Source organism: Struthio camelus, chromosome 1 (assembly GCF_040807025.1).
Source record: "Struthio camelus isolate bStrCam1 chromosome 1, bStrCam1.hap1, whole genome shotgun sequence".
Classification (NCBI taxonomy): Eukaryota; Metazoa; Chordata; class Aves; order Struthioniformes; family Struthionidae; genus Struthio; species Struthio camelus.
Genome location: NC_090942.1, coordinates 74,386,649 through 74,404,181, shown reverse-complemented (window position 1 = coordinate 74,404,181; position 17,533 = coordinate 74,386,649). Strand labels below are relative to the sequence as shown.

At 41.2% G+C, this 17,533-nt stretch overlaps 1 protein-coding gene across 3 annotated transcripts in view; it reads right to left on the bottom strand.

Annotated features, from left to right (window-relative positions):
• BCAT1 (branched chain amino acid transaminase 1) overlaps positions 1 to 15,931 on the bottom strand; it is a 58,009-nt gene extending 42,078 nt beyond the window's left edge. For 2 of the 3 annotated variants that reach the window (XM_068948987.1, XM_068948995.1), the window contains exon 1: positions 15,810 to 15,931. In XM_068948987.1, the coding sequence (XP_068805088.1) occupies positions 15,810 to 15,818 (9 nt within the window). In that variant the 5' untranslated portion in view covers positions 15,819 to 15,931. The remainder of the gene's footprint in view (positions 1 to 15,809) is intronic. The other variant, XM_068949004.1, reaches the window with a different exon arrangement.
• Between the last annotated feature and the right edge of the window lie 1,602 nt (positions 15,932 to 17,533).

The window sequence follows — 17,533 nt, the reverse complement described above, 5'->3', positions numbered from 1 at the left end:
CACTGAGATTAAATTGAGTTAATCCCTCAGCCTAAGAAAGACATACCACAATTATCTTCCAACTGATGGCTTATAAATCTGAAGCATGCTGTTAAATACAATAAGGGAAATTACTCCCTGGTTTAGCGCCCACGTTGCCAAGAGAGGTATGCCAAGGACAGATTGGCCCTTTTTGTTTAATAGCATAGTAGATTTAAAACTATACCCTTTATACTGACGTTCTGCTAAAGATACACTTGAGTTACTGTGTCAGAGCTTCCTTGCAAGCCACTCGAGTTTGTAGAATCTGTCTCTTCCCAAAATATCAAGACGCTTTGCAACTACCTTGGCATGACAGCATTTTATATGTTGCAGTGGAGAGCCAACAACCATTTTCTTTATGATATAAAAAGCTGCTCTTTGTAAGCTTGAAATATCACAGTATTTCACCATTTTCCTTCAAAAATTGGGTAATTGTGAAATTGAACACTGATGTTACTGTAGAGCTTACATAAGCAAAAAGTGTAAAGCATATATCTCAGATTGAGCTAGTTACCTTAAAAAATAGGCTTTATAAATCATTGTATTACTAAAAACACTATCAAAACAAAGACCTGGTGGCAATTATTTATTGTTATAGAGTAGCTTAATGGTATGCTAATTATTATTGCACATCCTTCAGTGTTTAAAAAGTAATCACAGTGAACTCAGTTGGGTAATACCACTGCCTCACAGTAGTACTTACTTCCAACCCAATTCTAATATAAAGAAGATGTAGTTTACTGCAGGGTTCTTCTCAAGGTGAGGTGGAACATTGTGTGTGTAATATTTTATACTTGACAGTTGTCACCTGCGCCTCTGCTAGAGCTTCCCCAAGCCTCAACATCTGCTTCCTGCATTCAGTTCTCAGACTGCAACAGACTTAAAAATTTTCAGCTTCTTTTGGCACCAGGATACTTCAGTCAGCGCCCCTCGGCTTTCCCTGCTGTCTTGGGCACACGTTCTCTGACTGCTATTCTGTTATGGGCATGAGACCTCTTAGCCAAAGCACTGAACCTGTGAGAATACCCCAACAACTTCATTACTGCCATTTTGTAATGCCTCTTTAACTACGCTCACCTTATAGGGTATCTTCGTGCATCTCACGGCTTCTCCAAATCGGAGAATTTACCTCTTTTGTGCAAGCAGATCACTGCATTAAGATCTGCTACAAAAATAGGCCTTTCTTCTGCCGAAATTCCCTCTTAGTTTTTGCTATGCCTTCAGACTTGGTGGTTTTCAGGATCCAGTAGTAACATCGAGTTTTTTGTTCCCCTATTTGTGATTATTTGTTCTATAAACTGTGCCTCTGTTATGCCCTTTGTCAAACTGCTGTCTCATAGGCTAGTCCTTATGAAATAGGAACTAAATATTACCAGAAACTGCATAATTTTAAACTCAAGCTGAAAACTGCTCTTCTTTAACCTACAGTAAATGATATACTTTAAAAATAAAGTCTGGTACCAATCATCACCAAACTTTGCCTCTATGTGCCACGTACTCTATCACACTTTTTCAAAGAAATACAGTTCTTTAATCAGTGCTATCTTGTTTTCCATGCTGTTTGATAACTATTCTCAGTACTGGGGAATAACAAAAATTTTCCCTTAGTGGAAGGTGAGTGTAAAGAAATATATTGCAAATAATTTCCGTAGAGCCCACACTATGAACTAGGAAATTACATTTACTGTTTTTAAAAATAACCCAAGATCTGCAGTTTCACACACTCCTTAGTCATCCTTTTGGTTTCTCATCCCCACTGAACTGATGCAGCTGATCTGTGCCTACGCTCACGTCTTTCTTCGGCAGTGTCCTCAGGACTGCTAACCTCCCCAAAACTTAAGATAATCTATGCATTTCATTAAGGTATTCAGCTCAGAGTGCAGCTTTCTTGATAATATGACTGTGAACATCTAGTCTGAAACTCTGTGTAAATACCTCCCTAAATACGGATGAAATGACCCAGTGTGTCCTTAAACAACTCAGTCCACAGACATCTCTGATGTCTCCACTGTGACTCAGAACTTCATCAGTATCACCAGCACCCTGTTTAGAGTACTGCCAGTGACAGGGAATGTCAGAAAACCCAATTTCAAGCGGCTGCTGCTGCCACCACTGCCTAGGAAGGCTAGAACTGTAGGCAGCGCTTTGTTGGCAGTGGTTGGCTCTTCATGGGGGAGGACAACCTAAAGCAAATAAGTCAGAGATGCACAGCTGTGGTGGCATATAGCCTCTTCTGTTGAGATGATCCTGTCTCCTGCTACGCAGAAAAACTTACAACCAGCACTATCCTGTAGCAGTCATCAGGGCCCAGCAAAAATGGAATGAAAGCTTCTTCTCATTCAGAGGTCGTATGAAAACTAGTCTTTGATGGAGAATATTCTTTCTGAGACATTTCTTCAAGCTGAAACAGTATCTTACTGCTTTTTTCCATGCTTGCTTCTGGCTATTAAGTGTCTAACAAAAATGTCATGCTTTAATTTACTTTGGGAGGATAATGAAATTAGAATATTTATCTGTGATTTCAGGTTATCTATCAGATCAATACATTCAGTACAATTAAACATGGTTTATATGATGGTACTGCCTATAGGGGAACCAAATCAAGTGTGTGACAACTCGTTCATTCACACCTATTAAATCATAGTTGGCCTTCTGTTCTAGGTATAAGAGTCCAATGTGCACAAATGCCAACATTCTCTGTGTTGTTCGCTTCATATAAAACATTTCCATGATTTGAAAACAGTACTTACTTCTCCGCAGGAAATGTTAATATGATCTGACAGCCACACCACATAAAATATAAATTTGCAGAGAAAGGGCTACCGAAAGCAGAATGATGTTCACTGCTTAAAAAATAAAAAAAAAAAAAAAATCAACCCATTGTCAGATTGAGAGAGAAAATCTGAATACTGCTGTAGGGCTGTGTCATACAATACTATTTTTAACATAAACTAAAAAGACCTTTAGTTAATGACCTTTATGAAAGACTTCTAGAGCTTGGGAAGCTCATGTATGTTACCCAACAGCCAGGCATGCTTACTTTCAGCTGCCATGGGAGTAGCTGTATGGTATGCAAATAATATTTTTAAAGTGTCTGTATATTGTATGGATATGAATGTGAACATACACGCGTGTGTCACCATGTGAAGGTCACTAAGTGAGTTCATCAGGCTGGGTCACCTACAGCACAGCATGCCTTACCATATACTACTATGAGAAAAATCTCATCCACACTACTTCTTTTAAATATTCTCTTTTCAAAATCAACAAGAAAGGAAGGATAAGAGAACTACTTCTTAAGTTATATTTCTAACCACTTTTCAAGCCAAACAGAGAGATCCTTGAGATACCTTTGTTTGTTAGCTTGGCACACACTTTATGTATTGACTTGACAGTCTTAAATAATGAATCCACAGAATAGGTACAGCACAAATCCCAGAGCAGCTCCACTGACATGCCTCAATGTACAAATAGATCAGAACACACAGAAAAAAAGAGGGCAATTCATCATAGGCCACTTCAGTGCTTAGCTTTATACTTAGCTCATCAAGAAGGATGCTTGTTTGGTGAATTTCTGCACTTCCCATGTATTTCTCTAAGACTGCTCTTACTTCACATGCACCTGCACTGATGCCTTGACTGTTGGGCATTATCACCTTACCATGGCTTCTTGTTCAAGCCTATCCCTTGAGCTGGTACTAATGTTGGTTACACAGACAGGTAGTGTAATAATGGCACAGAATAAAGGAAAATACAAGACAACTAACAAAAAAAAAGAAAGCAAGCTTCCTTATAACTTAATGCTGACCTTGGAGAGAAAGCATCAGAGCTTAGAACATACATAAATTTCTTCATTCAAGAAAGCTGCATTGCAAAAAATAAGGTTGAATTTAAAAAAGACGTCATTAAATTAGTCCAAAAGACTGTGCAGGCACTTATCCTCTGACTTGAGTAGTTTACTTGGTTTAAAGCAATTTAAGAAGTAGTTTAAATAAAATTGAAATATGCTCCTCTTAAAACAAGTATCTCTTTACTGTATTTACAGCAAAGACAACTCAGATTATACTAGCACAACTTATTAGTTAGAAAAACTTTAAAATGGAGACTATAAAGCAATTAAAATATTCAGTTACTCTGTCCAAGATTCATATTTAGCAACATTAATAGCGACACCACAACTTTTGTGGAGTAAGTTGGTTTTAAAAGATTAAACAAATGCAGGACAACGTTGCCAAAGTAGAGTCACTGCAGTCAGCATTCACGTGAAAACCTCCCTAGGAAAGAATGGTAACTTTTGGATGCAGTGCTTAATTGAATGTTTGAATGAGCTCAGTAACAAGCTTTCTTGCACAACAAGTTAGGTGTATCAGCTCACCTGAAAGGTATACAGCAAGACTAGGCAAGGTGAAGCATAACTACTTCTGTAAACCAAAAATAACGTGTGCTTGATAAATTACAAAGAAGGCTAGGGGGGAGAAAAAAAGCGCACTAGAAATATAAAATTATATTAATTTGTTGCAACTAACTCTAAGAAGAACCTAACAGGATTCTATTAAGTTTCAGGCTAAAACTTTTCTGCCAGATATTTTGGAAATTTTACAATCTTAACTGTAAATTATACAAACTGGAGTCTAAAATGTGATTGTTCCCAGTTCAAAGGTGTTGAAAGCTTACCACCAGCCCCATCCAACCCAGGGCATAAAGCAGCTATGTAACTCTGTTTGGTGTCCCTTTATTCCCTTATTAGCTCTGTCTTGATATATTCCCTGCACAACCATACAATCCTACTTCCAGTTCTTTACATAAATAGACAGGTACTGTAAAGAGACCTTCTTCCCAAATGACCTCCAAACGCAATCGAATTTAACCTTATTTTCAAAGCCCACTGCTCAAACCGTTCTTACTTTTGTTTACCTTTCTATGAACCTTCTGTTACTCTGTCACTCTCCACTGCCATTTCCTCTGTCTTCACGCTTTTGCTCAGCTCACTGACTCTTCCCTTTTCATTGGAGAAAACGGTCTTGTTCTAATAGGAGAATAGGGGGGATGACCTAATGGATCTCATCCATCTCTAACTCCTATGAACAGCCCCTGTAAGTGCTTCTTTTGTTGGTTTGTTTGTCTGCTCCGGCATTAATTAGGTTTTTAACAAGTGCATTGTTTGCTAGAATGGCCTAAAGAAAAACATATTAAAGCAGCCAACTGGATCTGGATGACCTATAAATTCATCTGCCTGTTTTCTAAGCAGATAGTGTTTTAAGGCTATGTGATATGGTTATTGCTCAAAGAAAATAATACAAAATCCATTGGCATTATGGTTTTATTGTATTTGGGCCCAATTCTCATTGAATGAAATCTTTTACATCACACTGGCAACAAGAAAACGCATAAATGTTATATCTATCCTCCTCTACCAGGGAAAAAAGCAGTGCTACTATTAACCACAAAGCAGCTTCTGTTGATTATCCTTTCTAACATTTCACTTTGTTCATACATTCCATAGAGCCACGTACTAAATTAGCATCTTAAGATCTTATAGTAATGTTAACCAGAGCTATGAGATACATTTTTAATCGCATTGTTCTACCAACAAAGATGAGTGTAGACACAATAAAAAAAATTCTGCTTATTTTCCTCAGGGATCCAGCATGGGTTATACTGCCAACATCTTGTATACTGACACAGCTGCACAGGTTTAGTACAGATCTGGTCTAAAGATGCATAAAATATAGTTAAGAGTTTCTTTGTGAAACTTCCAGGTTTTCCCTGAAAGTACACACAGATACTACAGCCAATGACCAAGGCTAGTGGCTTGACGTAATGTAATCAGCAAATGATAATGTTAACAATACAAATGTATAGGGTAGCAGAGACAAAAAAATCATTGTCTGAAGAGTAACTGAAGGCTTAGAACTAGAAACAGACAATTTAGTGGGGGAGAGCACAGCTTCTGTGATTTGCAAATCAATCACTGTAGACTCCTAGGGAAAAAACAAAACTACAGGAGATACTGTGATGTGTTCCAAAAAGAGAACTGACATGTGTAAAGAGCTAGTGGATGAAATCTCGTATTTAAGGACATACTTCTGTGCCCAGCCTCTCATAACTACAGTGGTAACACAAGGAATACAGGAACAGACCTTAATCACTGGCCTGCACTCTGCAGTCATTTGCAGCTATTCTCAGAGTGCTCAGAGCGTGTCCCATTTAAGTCCATTTTGCACTGGAATAAAGGTTTACATAAGACGCTCAGCAATGATGAATCACACACTGAAAACAAAAGCTCAGGGAAAAAAAGGCTTTTGGAGGGGAAAGGATCTACTTTTTGCCCCACAAGTCCTGCATACACTCCCACGAGAGATAATAAACCAGTACCTTACAGACTGGCTCTCCAACAACATCAAGTACGATGAAACATTTGGCAACTGTGCATGTGGTTTCTGGTCTGTGAAGGGCAGACATATGCTGGCTTGATATCACATCTAGCCTTGATAACTTTGCGTGGCCTATTTAATTCATCATTGAGTATCAAATGCCACTGGTGCAAAAGCATGAGAAGCATGACTCTCTGGATTGGGTTAGGCTGCTAGGGCAGTCATTGCCTGTTCCCTGCTTCCCAAGGAGTTTGTTTAGCTGTTAGGTGGCCAATAGATAAAGCTGATAAAGCACGGCAGCAGCTATCTGACCTGGGATCTGAACAGGTTCAGTACTGTAGGTACAATCTGCCTGACTATTCAGAGGAGTACTCTTTATCAATGTGCCTCTTAAGCTTTGTTGTTCTTTTCGAACGGCTTAGCACAGTCACTCTTTTATTATGTTTGTTCCAGATAAAGAAGAACTGAGACTTTCATTATTTCCAAGCTTTAAATTAAGCTTCTCACTGCAATACCTGGAAGCCTTAAAAATTAATGCTGGCTCTATAGTCATAACACCCAAGTGAAGGAGGGTAGAAGTCTCTGTCTCTTTTATTAGACAGGAAATTCAGGCATAGGTTGTCCCACCTGCACGCTTCACCTACCTGTTGGCAGTGGCTTCAGTTTGCACAGGTTGCTCCGGAGAAGGCTGGCAGACGCAGGAATAGGGTGTGCACAGCTCCTGAGGGAGCTCCCGAGGAACTAAATCTATAGCTCCTTTTCCTTACAGAGACATACCCATCACATCTATTACAGCTGAGGTAATTCCAAAGGAGGAAGAACAAGGGTAACTGACTGATACGGTTTTGGCTGTGCACTCTATTCACATACAGCTATGTCCTACGCAAGCTTCTTTGGTGATGGCTGCTGAAGTCCTGTCCATACTAGCTCCAGTGAGTTTTAAACTTAGTTTAAGTGGGTTGAAATAAAGGGAGATCTCTCCCTGGATTTTAACAAAGCCTGGATTATATCCTTGTGGTGTGTCCTTTGGTACGCGTTCAAACACTGCCTTCATCTGAACTAACCTGACATAATTCAACAAAGCATAAAGGAAGCTGAAGCCTTTTTCCTGAAGTAAAAGGCACTAGGAATAGAGCTATCCTGCAGGGAATATGGTTGAAGACAGCACATATGCTGATGTTTATTTTCTTGTTTAAGTTTACAACAAACTACAGAGAGGAAGCATGTTTGCACGTGAACATAATAGCAACTTCTCTTACTTTACAGTCTTTATGAGGTTCAGTGGGTGCAATCACAGGTGGCAAGCATAACTCAAAACACCAAGGAAACATAAATAATCACATCGAAGCTTACTAACAACCCAAAGCAGAACCCAGCTACAATGTCATGGTACGCTGTCACACATCACTTCCTTGAATGTGGAAAAACACCAGATGAGGAACATAGATCATGATATCAGCCACAAGAAGCTGCTTTTTTGATGATATCTCCTCAAAAGAGGTAAAATTTTTCAGACTAGTGACAAAGGCTGGATTAATCCATCTGCTAAGTATATATTTGACAATGTATAATAACCTTCAGATAGGGCAAAGATCACGCATCACAGCATTCCAAAATGTTAGATGCTTCAGAACTAAAGTTATCCCTATGCGTCCTTTCTTGTGAGCAAGCACTTCATCTGAAATCACCTATCACGTTTGTTAGCAGTGCTCAGAGCAAACCGCATTCTGCCCAGGGAAGTCAAGAGCAAAATATCACTCAGCACATTAAAAGTGACGTTGAAAAAGGTATGATCACAGATGAGGTATTTTTAGAGATGCCAGCATCAAGCACACAAAGCAACCAGGGGCTCTTTGCCAAAACTATAGCATGGTAAAAGCTGTATCACAAGAGTGATACAGTCTCTATTAGAAAAGAGGTAACTCTGAAATACTAAGAAGTGGGACTAGTACTAAGGATAATAAATAGATACATTAAAGTAAATACCATTCAACATCTCTATCAAAGATCAAGCAGCCCTGTTCAGCTCAAGAAGTCTAATTTGATAAGACTTATTTATAACACCCCATGAATCAAGGGTTTTGTACAGCTTAGAACCACATGAATATCAATACTCCTGGCTAGAATGTCTCTGTCATCTCTAGACTTATGAAGCTAATAAACAATTTAATATAATTTAGAGTCTGGTCTGATATATCCGCTGTTGGATTCCAGTTCACCTGGCATGACACAACATACTCATTTCCTACATACATCGCAGTAAATATTTTGGCTGACTGACATGATGAAAACATTGCTGGCTACAACCGAACCCCCCGAAAGAAAATATAAAGTACACAATTGTAAATGCAGCATTTTCAGTTCAATGAAGGACCAGAAACGAATGCTGACGCTACTGAACTTCTTTCTGCGAGTGCCAAGTAAAGCAGCCAACCTGTAAGTGTTTGATTGCCTCTGAAAAGGTGTGAAAGGCAAAGGATAGTATTAAAAAATGGGGCTATACGAATGGTACAGACACTTCTCAATATGGAGAAAGCACAGATTACAGAACTTGTCTCCGTGTTCATCAGAGCACTGTGTAATACTGAGGAACAAGCTCGGGCTATGGATCAGACCACAGCACTGGGTCAGTTTTAGAAAAAAGCTCAACTGTGATAGAAGGATATGAAAAGAAGAACTGAACCAAATGCAGTCAAACAACCAAATCAACTTCTCTTATGGTTTCAGACACAAAACAATCTCTGGCTTGGGAAACTTTCTTTCCTTTGTCTCCCAGACTGCACTTCTGTTTCTAAAGATGGTTAATCCAGTTCAAGGCAGAGTCCATAATTTAGCTCCCATTCACATATACATAGGCTACTAGCATATCTAACCATAACACTTACATAGAAAGCAAATGCTGTGTACATGAGAGCAGAGCATACTATAAATAAGGCAATAAGGATAAATGCCTTAAATACATAAGCATGACTACAATGTGATTTCTTTTCTCTGTGTGCGTGCATGCATACATGCAGCTGTACAGCTGTGCCAGACATAGCTATGTAACCACCGTACGTTGTAACACCCCGTGCTACAAACAACTACCTAATATTGTGCACGGAGGGTCACATTACATTTTCATACCATTAGACACCCTCTAACATCAGCACTGACTGTGATCTTGGTAATTTTCCTAAGGAACTTAAAAGCTTAAATCCTGTTCTCAAAAATGGTTACGGTAGTTCTGAATATTTCATAACTACAGAGCCTGACCAGAAAAACGTCCTATGATTTTACTGGTCCAGGATCAAAAACCTAATCTCTCCATCTTTTTCACAAACTTTAAAATCAGGGAAATAAATCTACAGCATGCATCTGGTAAGATATTTACTTAACAACTAGCTTGCAAAACATGTTGAGAATGCAGAGGGTATTAAAATTTGTTATAAACTTTTCTTCCTTATATTCCGACAATAAGTTTCTTTTCTCATAGTGGAGGATGAGAAATGCCGTGCCGCAACATGAATTACACTATCGCTGCTGACTTTAAGTGAACTATATGCAATTTTGCATAAACTGAATGATGATGGGCAGCTGCGTAAAACCTTAGGAATAAATCTTTTTTTAAGCTAGAGTATGCAATTTTGTGTGGTATATTTATATATTATATTTACAATACAGTAATTTAAAGTTCATAACCCAAAGAATCAAAAAAGTCTCATTCTTTTAAGTGCTTAGTATAGTCTTGCCAATATTTTATTTTCCATACCTCAAAGAAAAACCTATACAATTGAAAAAAAATTGCATCAAATATTACAGAAGTGAAAACCACTAGTCAGTTCTCTTCCAAATGATGTAAGAATTCTAACAGTGCATTGAGCTGTTCTTGCAGCCAGAGTTGCATTAAAAAAGATCTCATGAATTCTTTTTAAAACAAATAAGTTGTTACTTAAAAAAAGCCAACAGTATTATAAAAAAACTACCTTTAAGAAAAGCTGTAAATCAGTTTTCATGGAGCCATTGATAAGAATGATGGGAAAGAAAGGGATGTATACCTACCACAGCAACAGAGGTACTGCCTGTAGCTCTCTACGAGCTGAAACTAGTACCTGTTCCCTGCTCTTCCCATACACAGAATCAGATACAGCCACGTGAACCCATCATCTGCGTGAAAAAAAAAGCTGGTCTGATCCCACAGACCAAAGGCATACGGGGCAAATCCAGTTGACTTCTGAACGTACAGCTGTCCTTTTCTGGGAACTCATTTTTAAGCCTATAGGGTTAATTCACACAATAGTGCCATGGACAGTAGACCGCAAGGTTCCTAAACCATACAGTAACATTGCTTTCAAGTCAGGTTTGAGTCCTAAAGAATGAGGATTTATATTCTTCCAAAATATTTGTATGTTTTAATACATATACCAAAAAAATCCTATAATTACTCCTGGATATCCTTGCTGTCTAGTGAATTGTCTAATCCCTTTTTGGCTCTTGCTAAATTTTGATCTATATTTTTGTTGAAGTCTCCCATAACACCCCTTTTCTAAGGTAAACCTCACCATTTCTAAGGTGAACAGTCCCAGGTCTTTCTTCCTCCCAAACTTCCTATCCTTTTCACTACCCCTCTGACTGCCACAGCTTTCTCCTTCTGCTGACTGTGTATAGCACACAAAATGAGCTCTATGTTTATATGTTTTCAGTATTACTCTCCATCTTCTTCCTTATGCATCCTAATTACTTTCTCCTGTTTGAATCCATTGAGTAGCCCCTTAACTCTCCTTTGACACTAGCAACATACTTCCTGGAAGAAATTCCTCCTGCTACCCCAGCAGTTCCTACTGGTAAAATGACACTGGCTTACAGAATTAGACAGCGTGTTATATGAGAAAAGCATCTAGTGAGAACAGGAGAAGACCTAGCTTGGCTCCCCAATGCTAATGGCAGAGAGCATTTAGCAAGAACAGGAGAAGACCTAGCTTGGCTCCGCAATGCTGATGGCAGCAAGAAAGTATAGTATTTTTAGGGAAGGAGTCGAGACTAGAGCAGGGAGAGGTACTCCTCTTCCTTGGCACAAGCAGTAGGCACACTGACGAATACTGATAAACTTTGCCATGGATCCTAATGAGGTAATTAAAGAAATAAGACTCCTGAAAAAGAAGGGTCCAAATAAAATAGCATTCTTGAGAAGAGACTTTCCAGCATTACTGTTCAACCTCTACTGTTAAGCCACTGTGAGTTCCTCAGGAGAAAAGGTACTAAAGAAGAGCAAAACATCACTGCTATATTGACGTGACAAAGAAATTACCTTTAACAAATGAATCTAGTGACTTTAAAGACCATCTTTGTATAGAGTTCTTTGCAGGCTTTTAAAAGGCTCTGGACTACCAAACAGAGCCCTGGACAAGCATGTGCTGATCCGTACTACCACGTGAAAGACTAAGACTGGAGAAAGAATCTCAGTTCTTAAGCTTTTCTGCTGGGGAGCTACTTTCAGGGTCCAGGATCACAGGTTGGAAGGAACCTCAGGAAGTCTCTGGTCCAACCTCTTGCTCAAAGCAAGGTCAGCTATGAAATCAGACCAGGCTGCTGAGGGCTTTATCCAGTTAGGTCTTGAAAACCTTCAGGGATGGAGGCTCCACAACTTCTTTGGGCAATCTGCCCTACTGCCTGGCTGTTCCCACACAGAAATTTCTTTCTGTATATCCAGTCTGAACCTCTCTTGTTTCAGTTTATGCCCATTGTCCCTTGTCCTCTCACCACACATCACTGTGGAGCCTGGCTCCATCTCCTTGATAAACCCCGGTAGGTTTTGGAAGACTGCTATTATGTCCTCCCAAAGTGTTATCTTATCCAGACTGAACATATCCAGTTCCCTGAGCCTCTCACTCAGCATGAAAGCTTAAAAAAAAAAAAAAAAGAAAAAAGAAAAACCAAAACAATTTCAGGAAGGATAATGCAAATTCAAGTATTTAATAGGGAAGTGATGACCAGTGAACAGCCTATGCAAAATTTAACAGACAGGACATGCATGGCACTGATCTCTCTGAATGCTAATCAAAATTAATAAAATCAGCACCTTGCAGAACTAAACCCTACACCTACACTACGAAAAAACATGTTTTCTGTGCTTACAATGAGTGCTTTTATCAAGAGTTGTATGAAGTGCTCTAATAGGCAAACTGAATTAGCATTAGCTGTGTACCTACTAAAAAGTCACACGGTGCATTTCATTAATGTATTAGGTATGCTCTAAAATAGAACTTGGAACGAACAGCAGACCTCAAGGGAAGAAAAGTAAATGAGTAACTGTTCCAAGGGTATTATGACATTAGTTTGTAAAAACAATAATAAACCATGGGCCAAGATGCACAACAGATGGATAGGTAAAACTTCTTGAGTATTTTAAGATATTTAATTATTTAATTTATGATAATTTAATTCAATTATTTAATTCACGTTCACTCTTTGGGATCATTTGATTTGTACACCAAAGGGCAACACGAGGCCTTTATATAAGCATAAGACTGGATTTTCATTTGCAATAGCATATGGTAACCTTTGCTAAGCTTCTACAACAGGTGCACTATTTTATGAGGTAACATTACCTGTCCCTTTAATGGGTAAAGTCATAACGCAATAAAATTGTCTCCAAAGTAAATGGGACCACTCATTCACTTATTTTTATTAAAAAGTGGAGGCAGCAAGCTGCTCGCATATAGGTGACTATGAATAACAAATTATGGTCATGTATTCCTTTAATTTATGCCCCAGTATCACTGGAATTTAGACATTCAAGGTGAAGGTCATGCATTTAATCTCTACATGCAGACACCATGGCTGTTGGATAGCTACAATTTATTACCAAATACCACAATCAGTGCTGAGTGGCTTGAGCTCATCCACTTCTCTGACTAGCTTATCTAGCACTGTAGAGTACATAATATGTCACTGTAGTGACACATGAAGATGTAAGTCCTCATGTGCTTGGCTTAGGAAGCCTAAAGTCTGCACGCTGAATTAACCCTTTGTTCTAACAACCCTGAAGCTCCAGAGTTCACACTTACTAATAACACGCACTTTGCTACAGCTCTGGTTACAACTACTCATTTAAGTAAATGGCATAACACAAGGAAGTAATAGAAACAATATCTATTTTGATTCTTTAGCATGCCTAGCCTGAATAAATCATTTTAAAATGGCTGAACAAATTCAGCTCAAACCAAGTGCTTACGCAGTTAATAAACTGATATACCTTCTTTCCTGGCATGGCCATCATAGGGACAAATTCATCGCTGGAGAATTCCATTTGAATTATTTTCATCTATGGAATTAAAACAAGGGTATATATGGCCTGTGGGCTAGTTTTGCAAGATATCGACTGCATTAGAACTACCCTCTGATTTTGCAGTCTTCCATTTTGCCTAAGACTGTGTAGCAGATTTCAATACTCCGCTTCCATAGTGGGAAAAATCAGAACACAATGCTGGGAGCGCTAGGCCTGTCAGCAGCGATCAGTGCAATAGGTGGACCAGGCAGGATTGTAGAAACCAGAGGCACAATTCACTTGTTATATATAATATTCCTTTAAACAGGCCCAGGAAGAGAGAGGGCTGACGGTGAGCTGAAAATGTTTCAAGGGGAAAGGAAGAGTTTGGACTAAAAGCAGGAAATGGCAAAGGGGAAGATGAAGGCATAAGAAGCTGTAATAATGCTGATGCTTACTGATACCTTTATAATTTTATTATTTTTTACAGAAGTATCTTAATAATCAAATAGCATTTGGTCTTTCCCTTTGATATGTGCTCTGCAAATACACAGTGACAGCCACAACCCTGAAGAGCTTACAGTCTGAACAGATGAGGCAAATAAAGGGTAAAGGGCCCAGACAGCACTGACTTGCCCAAGGCTACACCACTTGCCATTGACAAGAGCGTACAGATCTTCTACTGCTGTAGCTATTGCTTCATGCTGTCTTCTCTGCAGAAAAAAGTTGGGTTTTGTGCATGTGTAAGGAATCCTGTGAGACGTCATTGCTGCTTTGAGCAAACGGGCAGGTCTATGGCTTGTTCGCTGCTTGTTTTTTGCATGGCCATGCATACATAGCATTGCTGTCAGGTACTAGATTATGCCCCTGGAGACTGAAGTCCAGCCCTCTTTCCCAGTCACACAACAGGTACAACCAAAATGGTATAAAACGTGACAGCCTGTCTCACTCCTTGACACAACTGCATTCTGGCCCTCAGCATTCTGGCTAGGGAAAACCACTCAGGCGTTTTCCACGAGCAGTTTTAGATCTTCTGCCATGACTGGTCTGACAGTCTATAGTTGCAGAGCGTGCAGAAGGGACTGACTGGAGCATCCTGAGGTCTGACACTCACCTATTCCAAACCTGCTATCATCAGTAGCACCCGCACCGCTGCTAGATACACATGCAAAAGAGCAAAGTTGGTAAGACGCAGGGTGCAAGGAAAGTAACGCTCTAGTCAGTGGCAGAGAGGAGGTGGGGTTACACCTGTTAGTTACATACCTGTTGTGCTCGTATTCCATCTGTTATAGTTACCAAAGGAGAGCAAATAACTCAGTCTTATTTTTTCTCAGCTGTAAACTTTGGCAACATGCTGCAGCTGAGAAGTTCACAGTCAGCCCAGCACAGACATTCTTCAAAACCCAAGAATTTCTCTTTGTGCAGCTGTTCCACAGGGCATAAAGTTGCTATGATGTTCCCCTAGTCTAACTGAAAAGCACCCTGTGCCCTCTGTCTTCAGGAGCAAGACTTTTTTTTTTTAATCCCCAGATCAGCCTCACTAAGCACAAGAACATAAACATGACACTTTTAAAAGGATAGCTCCCACAGGTGCTCATTTCTCACGTCAGCATTCACTACTGACAACTCCTCTTCCACTAACTAAAACCATTTCTGAAACTACTCAAAACCTCAAAATACACGTTACTGGGTTTTACCCACAGTCTATTTTAGTACAACGAAGACATAAAACCTGTAATGAACTCCTAGGCATAAAAAAGCATGATGCTGCCTGCCAGCAGACCATGCCCTTGCAGTTTTTTTTTTTTAAACTCACTGAGTGTCCTGTGTAACAAATAAACGGTAAGAAATTCCCTCGATGAAATTATACACCTTCCCTTCCCCCATTCTCCGTCCTTACTCATTATTTCTTTTCCTATGCCGTCTGCAATGAAACAGCATAGAAAGAGACAGGAATCACACACATCCTGCTTCTGAATCTCAAACAATAAACCGCGTGGAGACTCCTTCACAGGGCATAAATAAGAAACGGGGGAGCATTAAAATCGGCATATACAAAGCAGTAAACCACGGTTTTCCCTGTTCGCCAGGGACACGTCCCCCCTGCTACTCCGCATCCCCCGCAGGATGGGTGAGGGGATTTCTGGCAGGGAACCGGTCCCCCTTACCTTGATCATGCTGGCAAACGGGGGTTATCCCCCAGCCGCCGCGGAGCGCGCTCTTCGCAGGCCGCCGCTGGCTGCGGCCGGCGTTTGGCCGGGGCCCCGCGGGGTGCCGAGGCGCGGCGGCGGCGGCGGCGGCGGCGGCGGCGGCGGCGGCGGGGCGCTGCGCGGGCTCAGGGCCGGCCGACGCGCCTGCGGGCGCCGCCGTGGCCGTTGCCGCCGCTCGCGGGCTCCGATTGCATCAGCGGGCAGGGCTGCACGGCCGCCGGCCGCCGCTGGGGCAGAGCCGCCCGGCAGCCAGGGGCGCTGGCGCCCCGCCCCGCCCCGCGCACACCTACCGCGCTGCGGCGCCGACCCCCGGGCCGGCAGCGCACCCCGGCCGGCGAGGGGCAAGGCGGCAGGCGGGTAGAGCCGCCCGCCCCCAGCTAGCGGCCGCGGCAGCTCTGGCTGCGGGGGTCAGTCGCAGCCCACCAGCCCTTCCCAAGATGGCCCCGCAATCACACGCTGCATCCACCAAGCGGGGAGATGATTAAAGGCTGTTACTGAAACTTATACCGAGGATAACACGTCCTCCTCTCCCTCCCTCCTTTCACAAACAGTAAGAAAGTCGTCATTTTCGGTCTCTGAGTCATTTCCTCTCTCTTGCGTCCAAGTTGCCTGACACACCAGACACCTCGCAGTCTATGCCTCCCTTCCATGGCCAGGAAGCCCTTTAGCTCTCACTGCCGAGGCAGGCTTTTCCCACTAGCCCCTTCCACAAGTATGTGCACTAACTACACGGGCTGGCTCCTCCGGCACAGGCAGTAACCGTAACAGTACGTCTATGGCAGGGCTGAGGGGTAGGAAGGCAGTAGGTGCCCATTTAATCCACCTTATTTAGAGCGAGCTGGGATTGCCAGACACTTCAGGATGGGGCCCCAGGTCCGCAGCAGCACTAGCCAGTGCCAAGTCCTTGCTGAAGTCCATGTAGCTACATCATCACAGCTCTGCTTGCCCTCAGCTGACCATACTATAGCTAGCTGGGGCATACTTCTGTCTCTTCAATTACTGTGTATACGTACCTGGCAGGCAGGTCACCAGCACTGGAGGCGAAGGGAATAAACACCAGTCCAGTCTGCCCTGGTACTTCTACCATTGCTGCTGCCTGTGAAACTACAGAGCAGTAGTACAAAACTCGGAAATTTTTAAGAGAAAATCCTAGCGTAACCACAGCATAACGTCCACAGGCGTGCTTACTTTCATCTTTACTGATTTTACAGTTAAATCTTTCTTCTGTTACTACTATTTTCATAAATGTTTTCCCCTTCTGATCTGCTTGACAGTAGTGGTAGAAAGCTGTTTCATCTCAACTCTGCTGTCAAGTGTCGGCTTCTGTTCTGCATGATGCATGTGAATTACTCTCTCGTGTAGTGCCAGAGATCAGTTATATAAACATAAGTAGATCGTTGTAACTGCCACTCTTCAAACAGGTAAAAAAGAGCTATTTAATGCGATTAGAAAAAATCAGCTTCCAAAGAAACATGGGTAAACAACACTACCCAAACAAAAGTTCATGTGAACAGTGATGTTTCAGTAGCTACTTAGGAGAGCAAAGAAGGCAGCCAAGAAGCCTCAGAGAGATATAATTCATCATCAATGACCTATTCAAAGCTCATGAGAGCAATTCCATACATCATCAATGAATTATCTTCAGAATACAAATACAACATAACAACAACCATCCTGGGTCA